The 23,351-nt window shown below is 37.1% G+C and overlaps 1 protein-coding gene across 1 annotated transcript in view; it reads left to right on the plus strand.

Annotated features, from left to right (window-relative positions):
- The first annotated feature begins 254 nt into the window (after positions 1 to 254).
- Positions 255 to 23,351, plus strand: part of LOC113478192 (cytochrome b5 reductase 4) — a 37,212-nt gene continuing 14,115 nt past the window's right edge. Inside the window, exons 1-9 of the mRNA XM_026845143.1 lie at positions 255 to 430; positions 3,249 to 3,349; positions 5,737 to 5,821; positions 9,456 to 9,497; positions 14,523 to 14,577; positions 16,913 to 16,970; positions 17,054 to 17,147; positions 17,726 to 17,758; positions 18,433 to 18,555. Coding sequence (XP_026700944.1) covers positions 304 to 430; positions 3,249 to 3,349; positions 5,737 to 5,821; positions 9,456 to 9,497; positions 14,523 to 14,577; positions 16,913 to 16,970; positions 17,054 to 17,147; positions 17,726 to 17,758; positions 18,433 to 18,555 — 718 coding nt within the window. The 5' untranslated portion in view covers positions 255 to 303. The remainder of the gene's footprint in view (positions 431 to 3,248; positions 3,350 to 5,736; positions 5,822 to 9,455; positions 9,498 to 14,522; positions 14,578 to 16,912; positions 16,971 to 17,053; positions 17,148 to 17,725; positions 17,759 to 18,432; positions 18,556 to 23,351) is intronic.

Consider the following 23,351-nt stretch of genomic DNA (forward strand, 5'->3'; position numbering starts at 1 on the left):
TGATAAAAGCTTTTTACCACCACTGGAGGACTTGGTATCTGCAGTTTGCTTTGGGAATAGTCATCTAAATGTTTGTTGATGTTCAGTAATTCCCTTGTCTGGGTTACTAGATAGATGCTTCCTTACTGCTGAGTAGGGCTCCCAAATATCAGTGAAGAATATGAGTTGTGTTATATTTCTTGTTTTGTCTGAGTCCTAGGGAGCTTAGGAAAGTGTATTGAATGGCTTTTTCTTCCTCTTGAATTTAATAATGTTTGTACATTTATTGTTTTTCAGGTACCTTTAAAACCAGGAAGGAGTCTTATGGATTGGATTCGGCTAACTAAAAGTGGGAAGGACTTGACTGGTTTAAAAGGAAGGCTAACTGAAGTGACAGAAGATGAGCTTGCTAAACACAACAAAAAGGAGGACTGCTGGATATGTATAAGAGGTTGGTTGCTGTGATGTTTCTTCTACATTTTTTGCCTAGCTTCTCTATTCTGTACTTAAAAGAAGAAGCAACAAAATCAAACAAGAACAAAAGCCACACCCCAAAACAAACTACACAGCTTTTATGTTTAGGCCACCTGTAATCTTGATGTAATCAGACACAACATCGCTCAAGTTAGAGGTTTTTTGTCACAAAGATTTTATTTGCTTTCAGACATTGCTTAAGAAGTCTTGCAAGGGGGCATATTTTACGCCTATTTTATATGTGCATGTGAAAATAATAAAACACAAGATTGTAGGCGATACCTCAGCAAGAATAAGGCATTGAAAGTGCTGACATGTATTTACACTCCTCAGTCTTGCAGACTATTATCCTTAGCAGTTGACTATTTTTAGTAATTGCTTTAAAGCATCCAGAGACATAAATATTTAAAACGTTAGTTAAACCTGTAGAATGGTCTTTGGGAAATAAGTGTACAAGATCACATATTATTTTGTAAAACCTAGTCAGGCGGATAACAGTTGCCACACAAAGCAGTTCTAATCTCTGTCTAGCATAACAAATATCTGTGGTAGCTAAGCTGTTCTATTTATGTTACTAGTTTTATGGAATTTTAGGTTGAAGGTATCATAAGTTAATAAAGTATGAAAGGTGGTTTGGAACAGTAGCCCTGGCTAGAAGAGTTTTTTTAGTGCTGAAAACAAAATTCCTTGTTTAGAGAAGGGAGTAAAATGTTCACTCTCAGGTTTAATCAGAGGCTAAAATTCATTAGTATCACCCTAAATTTCTTATAACAACACTTCTATGAAGATAGATTAAGAAGATCAGAGTGGCTAATGTGATATTTCCCTAGGAAGAGGGGTTCATTTAGTGGTAGTTCTGATCTGGTAAGGAACAGCATTGATACTTGATATAATGTCATCTCTGAACTCCAGCAGAAGGTTAAGAATTTTTCTATGAGGATGACTGTGTTTTTGTTGGGTGTCAAAGGGTATGAAACTGAAAGTAAGGGTAAAACGTCATTTGATGCTGGCTTTTGAACAAAATAATAGGATTGTTAATACTCTGTGTGCTGCTCTTGCACATGCTAGCAAAACTATAGTGGGAAGAGAGCAAATGAAAGCTTATTTACCGTGACGGTCTGTTATTTTTTCTCTCTCAAAAAGGGACATCTACTGCAGACAGAATCACTGCTTAAAAATGGTTCTGTTTTGTTTTTAATCTCTTACTCCTCCTTGACTGCATCTCTTGGGATTGATTTTTACAGGAACTCCATCACTGCTTCCTTATCTGTCTTTAAATTTTTCCATTTTGGCCTTATTTTTCTAGAACTACTAATGAAAAAAACAACATAACTGAGAATTCTGGTCGATTATCTGTAGACCTGATAAGCAGACAAGTAGTAAAATAACACCATTGTGAAAAGTTAAATTATGTCTTTGCATTGGTAGTTAGACTGTGTCTCTATAAGAACGCAGAAACTGATGAGAGGAATATGAACTAGAAGACCAAGAGCTAACTTGTTCAAGAAGTCGGTATGGTGATCATCAAAGAAAGCTGTCATATAGGCCACAAATTGTATATAAAGTGGGATGTCGGGGAGTTAAAAAAAGCGTGAAGGATATATAAATGAGATTTCCTTTGCTTGTGGAATTTTGATCGTAAATTGGACATTTGGTTCACATTTTAGGAGGTCTTAACCATGTAGATGTTTATAGTTACTTTTTATTGTGTGCAGTAGTCAGTGCTGCACACAAGATGGCATAGTGAATACATCCATCAGAAGATCAGGTCAGTAAAATAGGAATGATCCTAACGTTATTGTCTGGGATGGTTGTTCTTACCAACTAGAATTGTCCCAAGTGTGTCTCCTCCCCACCCAGTGTTGAATGCCTACCTCTCCTTCTGCAGTAATTAATGCAGACTTTTAATACCTTAAAAGCTTCTTATGAAAGCACTGGCACAGTTCCACTTCTGGTAGCTTCCTGTTTTGGTAATGTTATATATCTTTAAATATTCTGCTAGGTAGGCCAGCAGTAGGCCTGTTAACAGCTATATATCTGTAGTTAAATCTGTTTATAACGGCCTTCACCAGGTCTAATTACTCTGGTTGCATATCAAAAATAGTTAGACTTCATCATTTCAGACATGCGAAGAAGCATTTTTTTTATCTCCCTGGAAATATTAAGAATAGCACTCGTGTAGAAAGAATGCTGAGCCCTTTTACAACTCTGGTATCAAATTTGCCCTAGTAAGCCTTTAATGAGCATAGACTATGTTAAGTTTTTTATATTGCTGAATCTGAAGTATGGAAGTTTTGTTGCTGATGGTAGCAGTTTTTCCTCCTGGGAGACAGTTCATTCCCAGAGGCATTTTATTCTGTAGATGATTCATGGTAAGAAAACAACTATGACAGCACTTCAGGGTTAACTTAATTGAAAGGGAGAATGAAAACAATTCTGTGCACTAACTGGCTCAATTTTATGTCTGTTTAAACCAGCTGCTGGTTCTTTTACTCCCTAGCTAGGATACATCATGTTTAACTACAAGGTTGAACCCTGCAGGTTTGTTCAGACATTCACTGGAACAAGTCGTATGGCATTGTAAAATTGGCATCTCCATGTAGTAAGTTACACCTTGTGTTCTATACAACTGTGTAACTTAAATTTCTGGTTTTGTGAAGTCATACTATTTGTTTCAGTGATGTTTACTGTTTGCCGTTACACTGTTTAATAAACACAAACCTTTCTGCTGCTTTTATGGATAGGAGTGGTTGTAGAAATGCTGCTCACATGGTTTTATATTCCATTTTCTTCAGGATTTGTATATAATGTCACACCATACATGGAATATCATCCTGGTGGTGAGGATGAACTAATGAAAGCAGCTGGAACTGATGGTACAGATCTTTTTGATCAGGTAAGAACAACTGGCAGTGAATGACACTTACTTACTGAAAGGGAGTTTGAAAAATGCATGTTTTCTGATTATTTTTAGGGCATTCCAGTGGAAATGGTGATTTGAACTTTTTCAGGCCTAAGGAAGATCCGTGGGTTACTAGGATGGCACTAACGTGTGCTGAAAGCGGCATTGTAGTTCTAACTTTGTACCGAAAGACAATGTTGAAAATGTCACTTTATGTTGTTGGAATGATGCTTCAATTTGACCTTGTTACTATTTTTTTAGCAGAAATAGCAATAAAGCTAGCAACAACTTGAGATAACCACCCTCTTAGTAAATTACCACACTGACTAATTGCTGTCCTTTAAAAGGCATTTTCTTCTAGGAAATTGTAGTATTCTTTTGCCTGTTGACTTGGCCACTACATTATCGGGTACAAAGTACTAAGAAAAAGTGCTCGGGCTGCAATTGACTGATTGTGAACAAATCACAAGATGACAGCTGGTCTCTTCTTTGTTTACCATTTCTTAAAATGTTTTGAAAAGACTCAGAAAACAAAGGGTCTGCAGAAAGGGTGTGCTTTTCTGTAAGGAATCGCTTGCAAACCTGGTGCTGTAAAAGATGATTCACTGAGTTGGTATTTTTTTAGAAACGGGCATTTGTTGAGTCTCCTTGGCTCACAAGGTTTGAGAAACTGGGAAAGAGCAGGAAGGAAACCTTCTCTGTTGCTGAAAGGAAATCTGTTACCTCTTTACAGTTCATGCATCACCGTATGTTATGCCTTTATTTGCAAAATATTTTTAACAGTGAATGTAAATAAAGATGCATGAAGTCTTTTATAAGTAATGTACTGCTACATTTCTTTTGTTTTTAGTCAGCAGAAAACAGACATGTGTTATGTGCATATGTATGTAGAAATAAATGATTTTTTTCCTTCCCCTAAGATCCCTCTTTCTTCTTCTGATCCCAGGGGACAAACTGTCCTAGGCAGTTCTCTCATCTTGAAATAAAAGTCAGTATTTTCAGTCTGGTGACTTTGGCACCAGACACAGGTCTGGCAAACTGCATATGTATTGAGATATTTGAATACACTTTATGGACAGTTAGCCTTTCCAGAACACTTTATAGGGTCCTTCAAATGTTTTAGCTTTAAGCTTATCTTTGGTTAATCCTTTCACAAATTAAGTGTTGGATTTGGGCAAAATTCTCTGGTTTTAAGAAATACAGAGTTTCTTTCCTGAAAGTATCAAGTTGTGGCCTTGAATTCCGTAACTGGATCACTGTCAAGTATTGTATGATGAGCTCAGAAACAGGAGTCTTGACATCCAGAATGTTTTGGGAAGCCCCTCAAGTTGTTGTTAAATTCAGATACATACTTGTTACTTTTTAATTTTATTTTAGTTTTGTCATGGGAGTGGAAAGCAGTGTTCAGATCCTTAAAATACACTATTCACATTTTTGTTTCTGCCTGATGTCTTTCCTGTTCTGGAGGCACTTCCATTGTTATCCCCTATGCTTTAGTGTTCTGTGTCTGTTGGAGACTGATCTCTTTAAGTTTGATAGGTTGCTGGTGTTTCTCAAGTTTCTGGAAAAATTAACTGTCATTCAAAATCCTTCATTTCTTTCTGTTTTCTGTGTATGAGGAAACTACAACTTGTGAATGGGATTCTTTAGCTCATCTCCTTAGCTTGTCCAATTTAAAGTTTTTATTTTAAAATCTCTACATACCATTCAAATTTTTCAGGAAGCACTTTGTTTTCTTTCCTCTTGTGATGTTACCCAGGATGCCCTATCAGAATTGGCTTTTCTGCCATCTATTTCCTTTGCAAGTTCTCCGGTTCTGGTCTGCAAAGCTACTGTTTTTTCTTCACTTTATTTGACTTTCTAAAATAGGTAATTTCCAAATAATTTAGTGATAGTAAGACAGAAACAAACAGAAATACGCCAACTTGGTAGGAGGTGTTTGTGTGTCTAAACCACTATTCTCAATCTTTGTTTCCTTCATCCCTTTTTTCTTTACTTGTATCTAAACAAGACTAATTACCCTTGTGGTAAAGACGAGGTCTTTATTCTGTTAATTGCATAACATACATCATAAAGATGCTCTTCTGAAATATTTTCTGTAGCTCAAGGTTATGATGTTCAGATACAGCAAAGCATAAACTGAGTAAATGAAACTATTCTCAGTTTTTCATGGTCCTATTTTTTTTTACTTCATTGCGTACTGTCTATAATAGAAGTAAACTAAGTACTGAACGAGGCAATAATGAGTGTGTTTAAAAAAAAAATAAAATTGCTAAATGGATTACATTAGCCACTGTACAAAAATGAACTTTTCTATTTCAGTGCATAGAACAACATAGTAAGAGTTGCAAATTTTGTGAAAACATATTTTGTTGATATAGGTTCATCGCTGGGTCAATTATGAATCAATGCTGAAGGAATGTCTTGTTGGGAGAATGGCTGTCAAGCCTATTTCTGCTCCAAAAGGTGAGGTTTCTAAGAACAAGGTAATTTCTATTATTCTTTATTCCAAAGTTTTCTGGAAATTATGAGAAATCCTAAATCATATTTTTGAGGAGAGGCTCTGTTCTTGCCTAGAGATGAAGACTGTTGCATATATTCAGTCTTTTTACAGCAGATACCCAAAGAGGAAACTATTTTATGCATGAAGGCTTTTATAAGTAATGTACTGTTACATTTCTTTTGTTTTTAGTCATCAGAAAGCAGACATATGTGTTATGTGCATATGTATATAGAAATAATTTTTTTTTTCTTCCCTCAATATCCCTCTTTCTTCTTCTGATCCCAGGGGACAAACTGTCCTAGGCAGTTCTCTCATCTTGAAATAAAAGTATTTTTCAATCTGGTGACTTTGGCACCAGACATAGGTCTGGCAAATTGCATATGTATTGAGCTATTTGAATACACTTTATGGAGTTAGCCTTTCCAGAACGCTTTATGGGTTCTTCAGTTTGAATTTACTTGGAGAAAATTTTGCTGATACAACAGACTCCTCTGAGCCAGGACAGCAAGAGATGTAGTATATTGTCTTTAAATGCTGGTGATGGTTTCCAGAGACTTTTATCTTAAGTATTTGTTTTTGTTTGTAGGCCACAGCAAAAAATTCCCATCCCTAGGAAGCAGACACTGTTACTGAATATTGACCCTTAGCAAAACCACAGTGGAAACATGAAAGAATTTGTGGTTGCAACTATTTTTCTCAAATTCTGTGATGTCCTTTAGTTAACAAATTCATCTGTCTCTAGTAGGTCTTCAACTTCTGACAAGGTGCACTGCATACTTTAGAACTTTTAGTTCTTAGATCACGTTGCCAGCAATTACAGTTTGGTCTCTACAGGAAGGGGAATAGTATTTTACATGTCCCTGTTGCAAGGTAGCTAATTCCAGTATTGAGCTGTTAAGGGAAATGCTGCAAAGAATGGAGAAACCTCGACAGCCTAACTGCTTCATGGAGTTGGAAGTGTTACAGATAAGTTACTGCTACTTTGTCAACTGAGTTAGAAATTTAAAAGTAAACCTGACTTTTGCTAATTTCATTAATCTTCACTCTACAACTGGAAGGAATTCTTGTGACTGACAGTCAGTAAAATATAAACATATCTTTGCCCTGGCAAGCTATGAGAGTCTTGTTTTCTGCTGTTTGCTTTTTCATCTTTCTTCCATAATAGGATTGTTCTACCCATTTTGCTGTAGTAAGATTTGCAGGATAAAGGTTGTCAACTGTATAAAATCAGTTCTTTTGCCTGTGTCTCTTTTAGCCATTTCAGGCTTGAAGAAATGTAATTTCATTAATTAAGAATCAAACCGTTTAGAGTGAATTTGCTGAAATTCTTCACTGTAAAATTCTCAGTTTACTTTGATTCTGGGTAGGTTGTGTGCCCTCCTTTTTTGAATTATCAAAAACATGATTGACTAACTTCACTATCAGCCAGCAATAATTCTAGTTTTCCAGAAGACCATATTCATCAAAGTTTGCATTTAAAAATAGAAGAATAAAATACTAAGTTAAGGTGCATGTTCTTGAATATAGGGTTAAATGGGCCTATAATTATAGAGGAAACACAGCATTTCAAATTATGGAATACACTGATTTGACTGTGGGTGAGTGTTTGGCATCGGTCCTTGCTGTTTGCTACAGTCTCAATACAGTGCAAGTAAGGCAGATGGAGGTTTGTTGGGGCATTGCTGGAAGATTTGTGGTTGTTTAACTTAGTTTTTGTTTCCTGTGTTCTGGTGATTTTTTGGAAGATCATACAATTATTTGCTTGCGGAACTGTTTAAGGAAGCTGAAGCTTGTCCTTGCATACTCTAGGAGTTTTTTAAGGAGGAAGAGTCTTTTGAAGATGCTGATGATAATTAATGTTTTGCCAACTTATCTTTTGGGAATGTTGCTTGATGGTATGATAGTGACTAATAGGAATTTCCAAGTGTCCCTTCTGTGGTGTTAAGTGGAGTGACGCACTGAAATGTGTGGTGTTTGTACTTGCTGAGAAGGTCAGTGCAGTAACTACAGCAGTACCCAGGCATGTAACAGATAATTACGGTATCTGCCTCAGCAAACCTGTACAGCATTGAACTCCTTGCCTTCCCTTCAGGGTACTCAGCTGTAAACATTAACATGGACATTAGTTTGCTGTCTGGTATCTTTTATTACTGCTTATGTTTCTCATAGACACAGATACTTCAGTGGTAACATAACTCGGGAGTCGGAATGCATGTTGTATTATTGTTAATTCGGTGAGATTAGACTGAGAGCTATGGTGTCATCCAAGGAAGAGAGGTAGGACTGTGTCTTTGAAATGCCTCAAACTGTCCTTAAAATTGCAATGCCTGTTTCAGTGCAGAGTGTTAAAATGTAGTGAAATAAGAGTAGACTTCAGAACACAAAAAATTTCCTTTAATCAAAAATTATTTTTTGTGAATGACTTGGCTATCCTGGCAGAAAGCCTGAAGTGGTGCATAGCAGAATACACAGACAAATACAGCCTCAACCAAAAATTTGGGGTGAACTGTCCCATTCATCTTGTGGAGTGTTTTGTTTTTACCTTACAGTGGCACAACATGAAAGCCTCTGATGAAAGGTAGTTCTTGGTCAGCTCTGAAGTAATTTTGCAATACTGTATGCTTGGTGCTTTTTTCCAGGAGCCTTTCCTTCACTTATCTCACAATGGCATTTTTCTTTGAACACTGGCTGCTGTGACGTAGAACAGTGGGAGAGATTCAGAAGAACAGGGGAGAAACGTTCACATTTTGGTTTTCATAAAAGGGAGCTGGAGGAACATATTGGTTTGTCTCACTTCGCCAAACCTGGCTCCCATAAAAGAGGATATAACATGGGCCTTTGTACTAAGACAATCTGAGATGTGCAGTGCAGAGAAGGCAGAAGGGGGCTGGGTACATCCAGAGGACTGGTTTCCACACAGATTTTCTGTGAGCAGAAGCATATGTGGCTGAGAGATGCAGTGCCTTTCCCCTCAAGTTAAGCACCTTATATATGAATTAACACTATGTAATTCATCTGCTTGGTCTTTATCTTCTTTTTCTGCTAGTATTTGTTTGTTTGGAGTAGTTGCAGCATACTGTAGATTTAATGAAAAAGACAACCTGTCAAATAAAATCATTTGACAGAAGGAGCTTATAGAAAGATTTTATTTTTCCTGGGTTTCTGCCAAGGATTGGGTTTAGATTTCCAAGGGTTGGTCAGATTCAGGGTCTGCTGTGTGTTGTCATGAGGCAACTGTCATGAAAGTGTGACAGATTTAGTGAGCTTCTTAGCTGTGAAGTTTATAATTGCACAAGGTCATCTGGGATATTTGTATCGAAGTGCCAGAGCTCTTGTGTTTCCTGTCCTTCAGTACTGTGCAACTTTTGGCATTTTTAATATAGTATTTTTTAAATTTATGTATAATCTTTTGGAGTGGTAATCAGTGCTGCATTTATTTGTGGCTTCTTGGTATCTGAAGCATTCTGGTCAATCTGTTAAATTTTTGAAAGATTTACTGGGAGATCCTTACTTTGGCTAATCTCTTTAGCATGATACGTTGCAAGTACTGTGCTATAACTTCTTACTGTCTTGCTTGTCTTTTCTTGATGTTTGTAGAGATTTCTTCTACTCTGTCTGAAGAGAAGAAACAACTTAATGGTAAGTACTCACCTGGAGTGAGATGGGGAGTGAATCTTAAACTTATTTGGATATTATTGAATGAGCAGTGTTTATCCAGACTTCTGTCTGTCTTTATATTTGAATCTGATATTGAGCCTCTAGTGATCTGTAGAAATTACAGAGGCAAAATCCTAATCAGATATTTTGAATTAAGTGTTTAAAAGTATTGTAAGACAGTAGCAGAGTAGTATAGATAAGGGAGTTATGAGATGGACAAGCTTTCTGCTCGAGTTGGCCAAGATATGTCACAATTTACTGTGTGCTGTGAAATCTGCCTGTACAAAATCACCAGACTTTTTGATCCTTCTCTGTATTGAAAAGCTAGGTGGCCATGGGGCTGGAGCAGCTGAGACAAGACAAAATCTTGGAAAACACTTAGAATTAATAAGTCTTTGCTAAAACCTGGAGGTCATCACTAGGAAACAAGTTGAAATGGAGGTGAATTAGCTGATTACAGCATGACTGAACTACTTAAGATGTAACTGAGAATGACTGGGCTGAAGTTCTAGCTCTGAGAAGTAAGTATAGCCCTGGTAATGTATCAGGAGGTTGACGATTCTCCATGTAAAGATAGGGAAGCATTCTCAAGCCTTCACTGAACGCTTCCTTGAGTACTGGAGGTAGCTTTGGCTGCTAGTAATCAAGTAGTATGCATTTGATTTTGATGCTTTTAGGGAAGTGTTACAGACTGATTAGTCATATTTGTGTAAGTGGCTTCCCAAAAGAATATGGCTTATGAAGCCATGTCAAATGAGTTGTGATGGGGGTGTGTTGGTGGAGCAAATAAGATGAGCACATGTGAAGGGAAATAATACAATTTGAACTCAAGGCTGACCTGTTGACATGAAAGGGGACAGGTGCAAATTGGTCATGGAAAAGTCTAAGCTGAAACTTTGAAATGGGTGTCTAGAGCAGTCAAATTTTGGAGTGGTAGGAGGAGTAGAGACCTAGATGAAGCCAGAGAAGTTCTCAGAGTAGTGTTCCAGCAAGTCCAGGCACAGTGAGGGGAAGATAACTTGTTCATGCTTTCCTTGCTGAATTTGAGTTTTCATTTGTTTTCTTTTTTTCTCATACTGTCTTCCTTGCCCTCCCTTTGTATTCTGTGAATGTTGTATTTGACTTCTAAAAGGCAGTTTACCTTTTAGAATGCACAATCACTGAGCTACACAAAAAGTTATACATCATGTAAAAGTAAGCAAGACTGATTGTATTTGTTAGTGTTTTGCTCTATAGCCTTACAAGATGTTAAGTTAAACTTTGGCTGGGTATGCTGCCTGGCTTTTTTTTCTTCATCGTCTTCATTAACAGGTTGCTGGAACCTGTTAATATTGCTTTGAAGGAATGGGAAAATTAGAAACCAAATTCTACTTTACCATAATTACATCACTAACAGCTAGTAGTCATTAAATACATGGTGCTTTACAAGATGCTTTCCTGTGCATCTTTCATACTCACAGTGGATCCAGGTAAAGATAAGTGATATTTCCTCTGTGTTCCATTTTGCTTCCCCTCCTGCTCCTAGGAATGACTTTTTTTTCCCAGATTAGGTAATTTGTCAGGAGACATAGGAAATTATTCTGATGGTAGTTTCCAATGAAATTGCCAAAATACTGATGCTTGCTTGTTGTATTCAGTTTACCTGTTTGGCAAGACTTGTTCCAAAATAGGATGTCAGTTCCTGAAGTTACCTTCCATGAGTTGTTGCACCTCAGTGCTTAGCTCTTGTAAATTTAAGTCAAAATGAGTCTAGAAATAAACATCGTTGTCTGAAAGTGGGAGAGAAGCTTATGGCATGGGCTCTGATTTTTTTGGAAGTTGTTGGCACTAGCAAAACCAGTTTTGTCTTATCAATCTAAATGTATAAATAATAATTGTATTTTGAGTGTGCTCAGATCAGTCAACTTAAATGTATCCTTTATTTTTGTGAACATCAATTGTATGTAACATTGGGGCAATCAAAGATGAAGTTTTCAGAACATATTGATGGTGATAACAGTCAGCGTGGGTGTTACTTAATGTGCTCTTCAACATTGCTTCTACTTGAGTTTCAAACAAAAGGCATCAAAATTCTAAAACACTGCCATTATGAAAGCATGCCTGAAAACGTCATATGTGTTTGAAAACAAATATGTATCCAAGACTTATTTTAAAAATTATCTTTTCAGCCTTGCAATTCTGAACTAAACTAAATTTATTTTCACCCAAATTGTTGTGATGATGATTTTTGTAATATTAATAGAAGAAAAAAAAAAAAAGACTTGGGCAATTCCACCATCTGAAAGCAAGCTGGTGTTTGAGTATATGTACATCAGACCTTGAAATAAATTAACAGTGTAGAAAAAGGGTGATGAGTGGGCTAGAGTTTCAAGTACAGAAAACTAAATCTTGAGGTTCAACCAGCTGGAATTCTTTAGCTCAAGTAATATAAGTGTTCATATTTTTCTTAGTAATGTCTGGAGTTTACAAATATGGGTGAAGCTTGTTCTGGGCCTTCTAAGAACAAAGCGAAGAGTTGTGGTATTTTCTTTCCCTGCCCCTTTCTGCTGCTGCTTGTCTTTTATCTCTTGTCCTTCTCTGAGAAGAGTCTGGTAATCTTCTCTATACTTCCTTCTCTCCCACCTCCTTCTCTTGAGGTAGTTGAAGACTGCAGTTGGATTTCCCCTTTATCCTTCTGCAGGCTGAACAAACACAGCTCCCTCAGCTTCCTTTCATATAACCTGTGTTCCAACTGCTCACAGTTTTGGTGGCCTTTCCCTGGACTTGATTTGGTATATCAATGTCTGTCCCGAGGTGGGAAGCCAAAACTGGACAGTACTCCAGATGTGGTCTCACAAATGCTGAAAAAGAGAGGAAGAACTAATTCCCTCGAACTGATTGCAATGCGTTTGCCCAGGGTAAAGTTGGCCTTCATCACCACAAGTATGCAGTATCTGCCCAAGTTCAGTTTGTCTACTAAGTCCCTGTAAGGTTTGTTGCAAAGCTCCTTTCTATTCAGTCAGGCTTCCTGCTTGTTTTGTTGCATCAGATTTTTTTTTTTTCGGGTGCAAAATTTTGCATTTGCTCTTGAGCTTCATCGTGCTTTTGTCATTCCATTTCTTCAGTGTGTCTGGGTCCCTTTTGAATGGTAGCCATAACCTTTCATGTTTCAGCTGCTTTCTATGATTTGCTCATGTACTTCCTGACAGTGGGACAGTGTTGAGCCCTTCAGGTTGCTACTGATAGTATCAAACAGTATCAGCATTCCCTGTGCCCTAGGAACCAGCTAGCCACCAGTTGGATTTTGTACTGTTGATCACACCGTCTGTGACTGGCAATTCTACTAATTTTCTCTCCAGATTGTAATCTATCAAAACTGTGTCAGTAGCCTTGCTATCCCATGGGATTCTGCAAAGCAGTTTCTGGAACAAGCTGAGGGTTTCAATCATTAAGATGCAGAGTTGTAATTCTGCTGTTCATTGTGGTCACCTTAAGCTTCATTTCATGCCTGCCCTCAGACTTTGGCTTCATCACCAGCTTTTCTTTACTTATGACCACCATGACTGGTAGAGCACTTACCTTAATTGGTTCGCTGATCACCTGAATCATTATCTTTTTATTACAATGGGACTTCTTGTTTTCGCATAGCATCTTACAGCGTTTCAGAATAATTAATAAATAACTTGGTTTGCTGTATTTCTGTTGACCTGCAAAAGCAAATAGGAGTCAGTATGACCATGAATTCTTCTTATCCAGTGAGGCCAACCTGAGCATATATATCCTCAAGAAAGGCTTAGCATTGAGGAAGTTTTTATCATTAGGTGTTTGGTTTTCTTTCACAGTGATCTTGACTTCTCTGCCATTTTGCTTTCTTGGCAGCTGCAGATGGTGTGCATTTAGGGGTAATTAAGGATCAGAGAATAAGTAATTCCAGCAAGTTTCAATTGTTTTGGGTTAATTCCCCCATCTGGATGATCAAATAGTTTTGACAAGATTGGATTAAGACCGGAGTGACTCTCTTTGTTTTTAATTTACTGGCATTTAGAAGATTATGATCTAGGTAGCTGAGAATTCATACGTTAATTATTTTATGCATAGCCATTTCACGTTTGCAAGGTTTGCCTTTGAATGGGCTTGAAACCAGCACTTGCCAGCTGTTATCTTAGACCTGTACCTAACTTGTCCAGGAAAACTCCTACTGTTCATGTGGTGTTACGAATCATGTTTCAGTCTGTGCAGCTTCCTCCATCATGATTCTATATAATTTCCTTGTTTTAAAATTTATGAAGGATTGCATTTGCTTTTATCTGTCATCTCTGCTTAAGTTTTTGCCAACTATGTTCAGTTTCTATTAGGCCAGAGATTACTACAGTTGATGTTTCCAAAGACTGACCAAGTGTTGCCTCCCAGCAATGGCTTTTTCAGACTGTTTCATGTTCTTTAATTATTAAAATTGAGTAGCTGAATTCTGTGAAAATTCCTAGCAAAGTCAAAGTAGAGAGGTTAAGGCTGATATCTTTGCTTAACTGACTAACAGGAAATTTTACTTGCAAATTAGGTTAGACCAGACATCCCAAACTGAATTTGTTCATCTGAATTGTATAAACAGATAGTTCTGTTAAAGGAGATTCATTCAGATAACCTTTTTTCCATGCTTCACTGTCAGAAAATGTGGAGGCACAAGCTAATAACAGATGAAACTGAGACCAAGCTACATGTACCAGAAGGGCTGCACACAGGGGTTCTGTGGTATATAGAACTCTTAATTTCTGAAGTAGAACTTCATGTTCCAGGAGCCTGCCCTCCCAGAGAAAGTGCTGAATAAAAACAAAACTTAAAGAGTACATGGATGCTTCTGCATGCCTGTGGAAATAAAGCCAGTAAATACTGTGGAGGGGTATTTAGAACATGCCATTTAAAAACAAAAACAAAAACAAACAAAAAAACCCACAACAAAACATCTCTGATTATCATTTCTATTAAGCAAGTATCACAGCAAATATTTTAATTACACTCTGCTTTTTGTAGGTATGCTTCCTGAGAAGAAAATACTGGGTGCTTCTGCTAAAGATGTAACTCCCAGGTAAACCTTTGTTCAACAGACAATGAAAGACATTCTGTTTAATAATTCTGTGCAGTTCTTAGAAAATGCAGGCAACCTATCTATGGTTAGTTCTTGATATTTCAGCTAAATGATTATGTATCATTACCATCCTCTTATAAGTAGGAAAGTTGAGGTTCAGGTTTAAACAACTTGCCAAACGTCATATTGACTGTATAGGCAGATGATGATGCAAGGTTCTTGGCTTGCTCTGTTGGCTTCTAACACTTGCACTGCCTTGCATCTTATACAAATGTATGGCAGGCTCCTCAGCCTTCCTTCTTGAGAAAAGTCTTGGAAAGGGATTCCAACTGGGTTGATGCTTTTTTCACTTTAGTTAATTTTTCCATAAGTGTATGAGTTGACACACGCTGGAAAAGTATTTCATTTCAAGCTGGAATATGTTAAGATATGAATGGCTGTATTCAAGTTTCTACAATATCCAAAGCAAAGCAGGCCCTAAAACCTCACTATGATATGCTTGCTGTTGTCACTGAGGTATAATTTTACTCCATGATGTCTTCAGTTGCCAAGGTTCAGTTTCTCACTTTGCATCAAAATCTCATGGGAATGTGTAATCTCGGGGCTAGTTACATGCAGTCATATAAAAGATTGTGGCTTTCGAAAAACTGGGATGTGGCTTATCTTCTGGAGTGCTCTCCAAACCTTGTTGTCTTTCTTCCTGTGTGTCTGGCATGTTCTGGTGTGTGACTGGAAGGTGTGCAGTCTAGAATGTGTTGGCTGTCAGGAGTGTCTGCTGGAGGGAGAGCATCCTCCCTCTCTGCCTTCTTTTCTGGTCCAAGAGTCAAAACAGTAGACAGAAGTGCTTAGGACACCAGGGGAGGGAGAAGATGCGAGGGGTTAACTTGCTAAGATTTCACCTTTCAAGATGCTTGAGTCAGGTGAGACTTACAGATGTGATATGGTGCAGAGCCAGGCATGAGATTGTCAGATGTATGGTCCCTGTGAAAAGGGCTAGAGAAGGGAATAGCTTTTCTGGGATTGGGTGGGTAAGCTACTTCTTGGAAAGTGTACATACAGACAATTAGCATTTGAAGGCTTCCTGTTTCTTACCTTACCCTGGATTTATTACAAGGTTCAGGCAGCTTGGGGACATAAGAATGTAAAATCTTGATTTGAGGAGATAAAGGGAACTGTGGTTTTGTGGTATGTGCATTGTAACTGTAACTCTTGGAAGTCACCCTGGCTATTAAATAGTTTTGACAGTAGTCAGGGATATTAAAGAATCATAGACTGGTTTGGGGTGGAAGGGACCTTAAAGATCATGTAGTTCCAACCCCCTGCCATGGGCCGGGACACCGTCCACTAGGCCAGGTTGCTCAAAGCCCTGTCCAGCCTGGCCTGGAACACTGCCAGGGAGGGGCCATCCACCAAGTGCTCTGGGCAGCCTGTTCCAGTGTGTCACCACCCTTCCTTATATCTAATCTAAATCTACCCTCTTTCCAATTTAAAACCATTACCCCATGTCCTACTGCTAGACTTCCTGATAACAAGTCCCTCCCCATCTTTCCTGTAGCCCCGTTTAAGTACTGGAAGGCCACTATAAGGTCTCCCCGGAGCCTTCTCTTCTCCAGGCTGAACAACCCCAACTCTCAGCCTGTCCTTACAGGGGAGGTGCTCTAGCCCCCTGATCATCTTTGTGGCCTCCTCTCGACCTACTGATCTTTGCTGGCTCACACTCAATTTTCCATCCACTCATACTCCCAAGTCCTTTCCTGCAGAGCTGCTCTGATTCCATTCATCCCCCAGTCTGTATTTGTGCTTGGGATTGCCCCGACCCATGTGCAGGACCTTGCACTTGGCCTTGTTGAACTTCAAGAGGTTTGCACAGAACCAGCTCAAGCCTGTCCAGGTCCCTCTGGATGACATCCCTTCCCTCCAGCATGTCGACTGCACTACACAGCTTCAGCAAATCAGTGTTGTCATCAAATTTGCTGAGTGTGCGCTGAATCCCACTGTCTGTGTTGATGACAAAGATGTTAAAGATTTTAATCATCTTATTAGGAAGGTTCATATGCTCTAAAGAGGATGCATGTGCTTTTTAAGTAGAACTAATGCCATACAATTTTAACTACAGTGTGCTGACTTATCAGGATGCATAATTAGACTGTTCTTATTTTAGTAGTCTTTTCAAAATTATTGGCTCTAAACTTATCTCTTCAAAAAATATGAATGTACTTGGCTTGTAAATTCATGAAAGAAGCTCTGATTGAAAACTGCTGGTTAAATATATATTCTTATGCCCAAAGAAAGTATTTTTTTTTTCTTTACTGTATTTTTTAATTTTGTTTTACAGTTATGACTGGTTCCAAACAGATAGTTTGATCACTATTGTCATATATACTAAGCAGAAGGTAAGTTTATTTTATGAAAGGGAGAATTACAAGATCCAGCTGTGAGCTTTATTCAATTATTTTTTTTTCCTTGTCTATGAAAGGATATGAATGCAGAGTCAGTGATAGTTGACTGTCAAGACAATCAATTAAGGGGAGAGATCATTGTGGATGACCACTCATATCTTGTAGAAATTGGTAGGTACTGTAATTTTGCAGTTTAAAATACTGAATTTTCATTCTACTTTATTAAAACCTTCTCATCAGACCATGTGCATTTTACATATACCAATTAATATTCCTCTTTCATTAAAGATAGTTACTTTAAAGTACCTTGATGTAAAGGAATTACATTGTTTGTTGACTCACATCTTCATTTATTATGTACTTAAGTTTTTACATGTGGAATAAAGTATAATAAGAAATTGATGTAAAAGTTGTGTAAAATTTTTCAAGTGCATTTTTGGTGGTTATTAAAATGCCCTTTTTCATAAACAGCAAGTGGAATGATATAGGTAAATGCAGATTGGTAGCTTTACATGAGCCATTGTTAAAAGTAACGGGAAAAATTATGCTTTTCCTGATGTTATTTATTAGGCCTGCAGAAGTCACTGGGACTGATAGGATACACAACTGAAATTTGAGGGCCAGATAATCATGCACAGGGTTTTAGGCTCATTAGTTCACTCAGTATTCCTAGTCTTAAACTGTATATATAATGGCTAGAATGTAATTTTGGTTTTGCTTAAAATAGAGTTTGCTTCTCTTTATTTCAGGCTTGGATCATGCGGTTCAAGGAGATGTGGCTGGTAAGTTTGGTCTCTTGCACCACTTCTGTATCTCTTCTAAATAACAGAATGTGGAACTTCAGTTTATATGTTCTGACTCATCAGATGCTTTACACTTTTACTTATCACCAGGTTCTGACACAATCAATCAAATCAAACCATAACACTGAATAATATTTTTTTAAAATTGTGGCATTTGGGCCTGTGAAAGTTGATGGTGCTCTGATTCCTCTGAACATGACAAAATGTTAAAATAATTAGAATTTAGTTCTGTTGTGTATTTGTAAGCTGTTCTTTGCTTAGGCTGGGATTTTCTTGGATTTAATTATTTATTCAAATGGCCTTGAAAAAAAAGGAATTAGTAATTAGTGTTAGTTACCAGTTTCCAGTAGTGAGGACTTTGAGTTCATGAGCATTCTTTTTGACCAGATAGGCTGTGAAACTTTTTACAGTGTATTTAGAAAATAAGATACATTAATTATTCATATGAAGTTAGTGCTTGTCATTTTAAATGCACTGTAAAACATTATGAAGAGATATCTGGAAATACATTTAATTTGATAATTTAATGGATTAGTTCTGTGTGTCTTGAGAAATTAGTAATTCTTCTAAAATTTCATGATAATGGAGGAGTAAAATTTTTTTTTTCACAAAATGTGATGAAAAGTAACAGTGTGAAACCTTTGCTCTTTTAGTAAATATTGTTGAAAAAATTGGGAAAGTAGAGATAACCTTAAAGAAGAAGGATAACATTCATTGGAAAATGCTGGGACAGCACTTGGAGAGTCATAATACATTTATCAAACGCACAGACAGAGGTAAGCGGTTTCATGGCCATTGTTACCAGCTGTTGTAAAACTTTTTTGAGCTTATTAGTCCTATTTGGTTTCCCTCAGGATTTTCTTTTTCTGTAGTCATACCTTCATTTCTTTCAGGAATGCTGTCTGGCCCTCTTGAAAGGGTTCAGTTTAGAGGTAGTTTTTTGTTTTGCTTTGGTTTGTTTTGTCCTGCAGTGGAATTGGAGGTCTTCTAGGCTTGTGGAAAGACTGGAAGAACCTAGTAGCAGAAGGTGAGGACTGCTTCAATGTTTTTCCATCTCATGGCTACCTGTGTACTTAATATCCTTTGTCCATATGAAAACCTCCGTAGGCCCTGAGGAGATAATGCATGGCCTTGTGTCAGTCATAGGAGTAACTGTAGTGAAGGAACAAAAACCTCTGCTTCCAGCTGTTACTGCAGATGTAACACCTTTGTTTCAGCACCCTGCATCTTTGTAACTTGAGCTTTAAGTGCCTTATATTAAATATAAGGCACTTCAAGCCATGTATAGGTATCAAAGCCATCTCTAAATAAGCTGATGTGTCTGCAATAAGCAGTAGATGTTATGTATGAGTTCATTTTGTGGTAACAGAATTGCATGAGCTTGATGTCACACCCAAGTGCTGCTTTTTTTGTTTGTTTTACAGCTAAATTAAAAATTTATGCAATTTGTATAATACAAGCATACTCCTCTGTTACTGCAACTGTCTTAAAAGCCCTCTTAGCCCTTTATCTAATAGTGCTCAAAAGTTGACTGTTTGCTATTAGTCTGCCTTATTATGCATGAAGGCAAACCTGTACATTAAGAGCTAATTAAATGTTGATCACTGTTGTGTACCTCTTACTGGCTCTCAGTTAGTATTGGGCTTTTAAAGTTGAGAGATTACTGTGGTACAGAAATGAAGATGGACTGTGTAAAAGCACATCTCTTTAGCTACTTTAGCTTATATAGAATGTAATTTTCCTTACGAGCTTTAGAAACTGTTGAGTCATCCAGTATTAGATTTTTTGATATAATGCTCTATATTTAAGGGGATACAGCCTGGACTAATAAATTGTCCGCTGTCCATTGCTCATTTTCTCCCTCCTTCTCACTTTTCATGGTTATGGAAGACAAAAGTAGAAAATAACCTGAAGGGACAAGAGGTGTAGAATAGAGTGGCTTTAGAGATACTTTACAAATGAGGAAGATGAGGATGATTGGATACAATTGGCAAAAATCCAAATTGAGTGTTAATAACCAATGCTTCCTAGTTTATTATTCTGCAGGTTTTTTCCAAGAGGTCAGTCTCCAATATAGCATTTGTCCTGTTACACAGAAGGTTGTAGGTATTGGATAACTTTATTACAGTATCGCTGACTGAGTAAAGATGAGCTTAAACTGAATTTCTAGAAAACTTAAAGGGCTTGCTGGGCTTGAGTTTCTTCAGTTCCTTGATTACAAAGGTGAGGAATCTAGCAAATATATTGATATCTATGGCTTTTTTAATCCCTACTCTAGAAATTTTTGTTCTTCAGTTTTTTAGTTTTAAAGCCTCAGAACTTAAAATTGAACATGCCAGAATGTTTATAGGGGAAGAATGTTCAGGCTTGAATATCTCTCCTTATTCCAACCCTGTACTTTCAGCTCAAGCATTAAAATCTGCATATTGGAGGCTTCTGTTTGCTCAGTTTAGTCTTAAGTAGATGCTCTCAGTTTGTGCTTAAAATTGTGCCCCCTTTCTCTAAATTGCACAGGTTTTAACTTTATTTCCAATTCTGTGTGAGCGAAATAATGTTGTGTGGAGAAACCTCATGCGATGTGAATGCAGAAATAGTGATTAACAACTCTAGATAATTTCCATTCTTTGAGGTGTGAAGTTGGTTTTGTATGCAAACCTACTTTTTCTGAAGCAAAATAGCTTTATTCTGGGAATAAAATAATTGAGACTTTCAGCCTAGTAAGTAATTCTGACCTCATAAATGAATTGATGTATTTTATAAATGAAGTTAAATAAATAGATCTTTGAAGAGGAGATTAGATTGTCCTTTGATGAACTGCAGAAAGACTTAGTATGAAGTGTGTTGCAGATAGAGAGGTTCTCTTAATGCTACTTACACACTTTCCATGCTGGGATAATAGCACTGTCAAGGTTGTACGCATGCAGTTTGCTTATTTGCTTGTGCCCGCCTATTGGGATTTGAGTATGAATAGCAGAAGCAGTACCAGTGTTGAAGTAGTTCCTTGTGAGAGCTGCTTTGCTTCCCAGACCTGAAATGGCTAAAGTTATTTTATAGCTTTATATCTGGTATTTCAGTGCTGCACTATATATAGTGTAGTACAGATTCATTGTTTTAAATATTCTAGGGTTTTTTCACTTCGATTTATGTATCTTCCACTGCTTACTCTCAACATTACCTTTTATTTCCCATGAGTATGTGAGTCTTGTTTGAAGACAGCGTAACTGATAATTTGTATGAATTCTTCCACTTCTTGAAAGTGACTGAAAATCTGGGAAGAGAATGGAAAGAAGTTATGTTATCTTGTTATGCCAGTTTTTTTATTCATTTCATTCAGTTTGTGTGAATACCTAGTTCTTTGGATAAATCACTGACACTTTCTAATAAAAGTAATAATAATTTTACTTGGAATGTTTCCATACTTCCAGTTTGGTGGCAGGCTTATTCTGAAGCTGTGAACCGTAAATGCTTATGGGAGCACTGATGTTTAATTCATTGGGGTTTTCTTATCTTTGTGTTTTTCTGTAGTATTTTCTTGTGTATCAGTCATTTCAAACATTTCCATAGTATTTTAGAGCACAAGAAGAAAAGGTAGAAAACTAAGGAAGGGGTGACACTTGAAAACTTTGCTTGATTTTATGTTTTTGTTATTACTTGTTCATATGACAGAATTTATGAATGGAAGTTTGTAAAGGGGTCAGTGGCGACCGCTACACCACGCCCAAGCCTCTATGCTTTTAAGTTATTTAACCTTTATTTTTACAGCAATCAATTCTAAGTTCTACAAAAAAAAATGATGAAGCTCTTCTGGGCATAATGCAGAGATAATACTGGAAGCCTATGATAACTTTATGCTATGAAGAGACAATAAGCATAAACACCTTTTCTGTTTAAGCTGCGAAAATCATACTTTCAGATAAATTGTCAATGGACTCAAATTCCTGCTGAGTTTAGGCTAACATTTTGGTTAGTGTATTTCTTACTTAACTAGGTGGAAAAACCAAAATCATGGAATTTCTTTGAAGTTGAGGGGGATTTTTTAAAATTTTAATGTAATTGCAGTGAACTACTCTGTATCTTGGGATGTATCAGTAGATTCAGAAGAATATTCAATACTACTTCTCCTTAAGAAGGATAATGTGCTTATTTTTCCAGAGGAATAATTGTTTATATCTGACAGTAATGCATAGAAAACACAGTTCAATATAATTAGATTGTCAGTGTAGGGAAGTTGGTGACGTTACTCTTACCTAGCTATTAGGAAACTCATCATTAGGAAGTATAAAGAAAATCTAATGGTCATAATGCCTGAATCCTGTTAAATTGAAATGCAGTGTTAAAAAAGTAAGGCAGAACTTTACCATTTAAAAAACCCACACAGTACAGTGATAGAGTGCAGTTTTTCTCTTGGGCATTAGATATGATTTTCTTGTAGGTGACTTTTCTGGGAAATAAGATACAGAAGCCTATTCGTGAGGGTCTAGGTTGTGATCGCCACTGCATATCATGCTTCTTTGTGAAGGTGGAATTGCTGCCAAGTCTTGGAGGTGACAGGCAAGCACTCTTAATACTGTTACCTAGACCTACAGTTTATCAAAGATTGTTTAAAAAGACACCAACTGGAAAAATATTTTAAAATTAGCTTTTGCTCTGGAATTATTTAATATAAAATTGAACTTAAATTTCAGTTATCTTTGTTTATCTTAGTTTGTAAAAGCAAATCTTTTGACTTTGATTTTATTAGTGTGCTAGTTGTTCCTGTGGAAAAACTCAATTCTGTCCAATTTAAAAAAATCCATACCTTCACCATTGACCACTTAAAATCCCATTGTTGAATATAAAACTGCTCATGATGTCTCTTCAAAAGACTTTTTGCTCTGAATGAGATAAGAACACATTGCATGTACATAGTATTTCTGTGTATCTAAGGCATTTAGTTTTGGCTTGTGGATAGCTATACAACTGTAGTTGTGGTCAACAGAAAATGAAACTTTTGAGTTATTCGAGTTAACCACATTGTTTTGCATATTTTCTGGTTTCTTAGCAGCCTTAGCCAATAGAGTAAGCAACTGGTGTTTGGGCTCTATGTGATAATACCAAATATATTTATCCTGAAATTTGTTTCTACACAGTAAGAATAAAATTTTAGGGAAGGACTAAGCACTTAGCATGATAGTTCAGCAAATGTTTTAGAATCACTGTGTATATAAAAGCAGTAGCTATATGCAAGTAAAAAAATGACATGTTAGTAGGGATGATTTATGGGGGATGTGGGTGTATATTTTTTCCCATGGAGAATAAATTCTACTTCTTCCTTCTGAACATGATTCTGAACTTCCACTCAGATCCCTGTTTCGGAGAAACTTCTGCTCTTCTAAAGAGTACAACTATTGGCAGTTGTATGCAACTATTGGCAGCTGCTTAGAGGGTTCACTAAAGAATCAAGATGATGTTGCCTCTGAGGACTGAAATGAGATATAATGCAGTTTGGTGCAGTGGTTTTAGTCCATGTTAAGTGGAAGATCACAGACTTTTTTGTTGGAAGTAATAGAAGGGGGCAGAATGCTGATGCAGC

The sequence above is a fragment of the Athene cunicularia genome (assembly GCF_003259725.1).
Source record: "Athene cunicularia isolate RWA chromosome 3 unlocalized genomic scaffold, athCun1 chr3_part1, whole genome shotgun sequence".
In the NCBI taxonomy this organism is placed as follows: domain Eukaryota; kingdom Metazoa; phylum Chordata; class Aves; order Strigiformes; family Strigidae; genus Athene; species Athene cunicularia.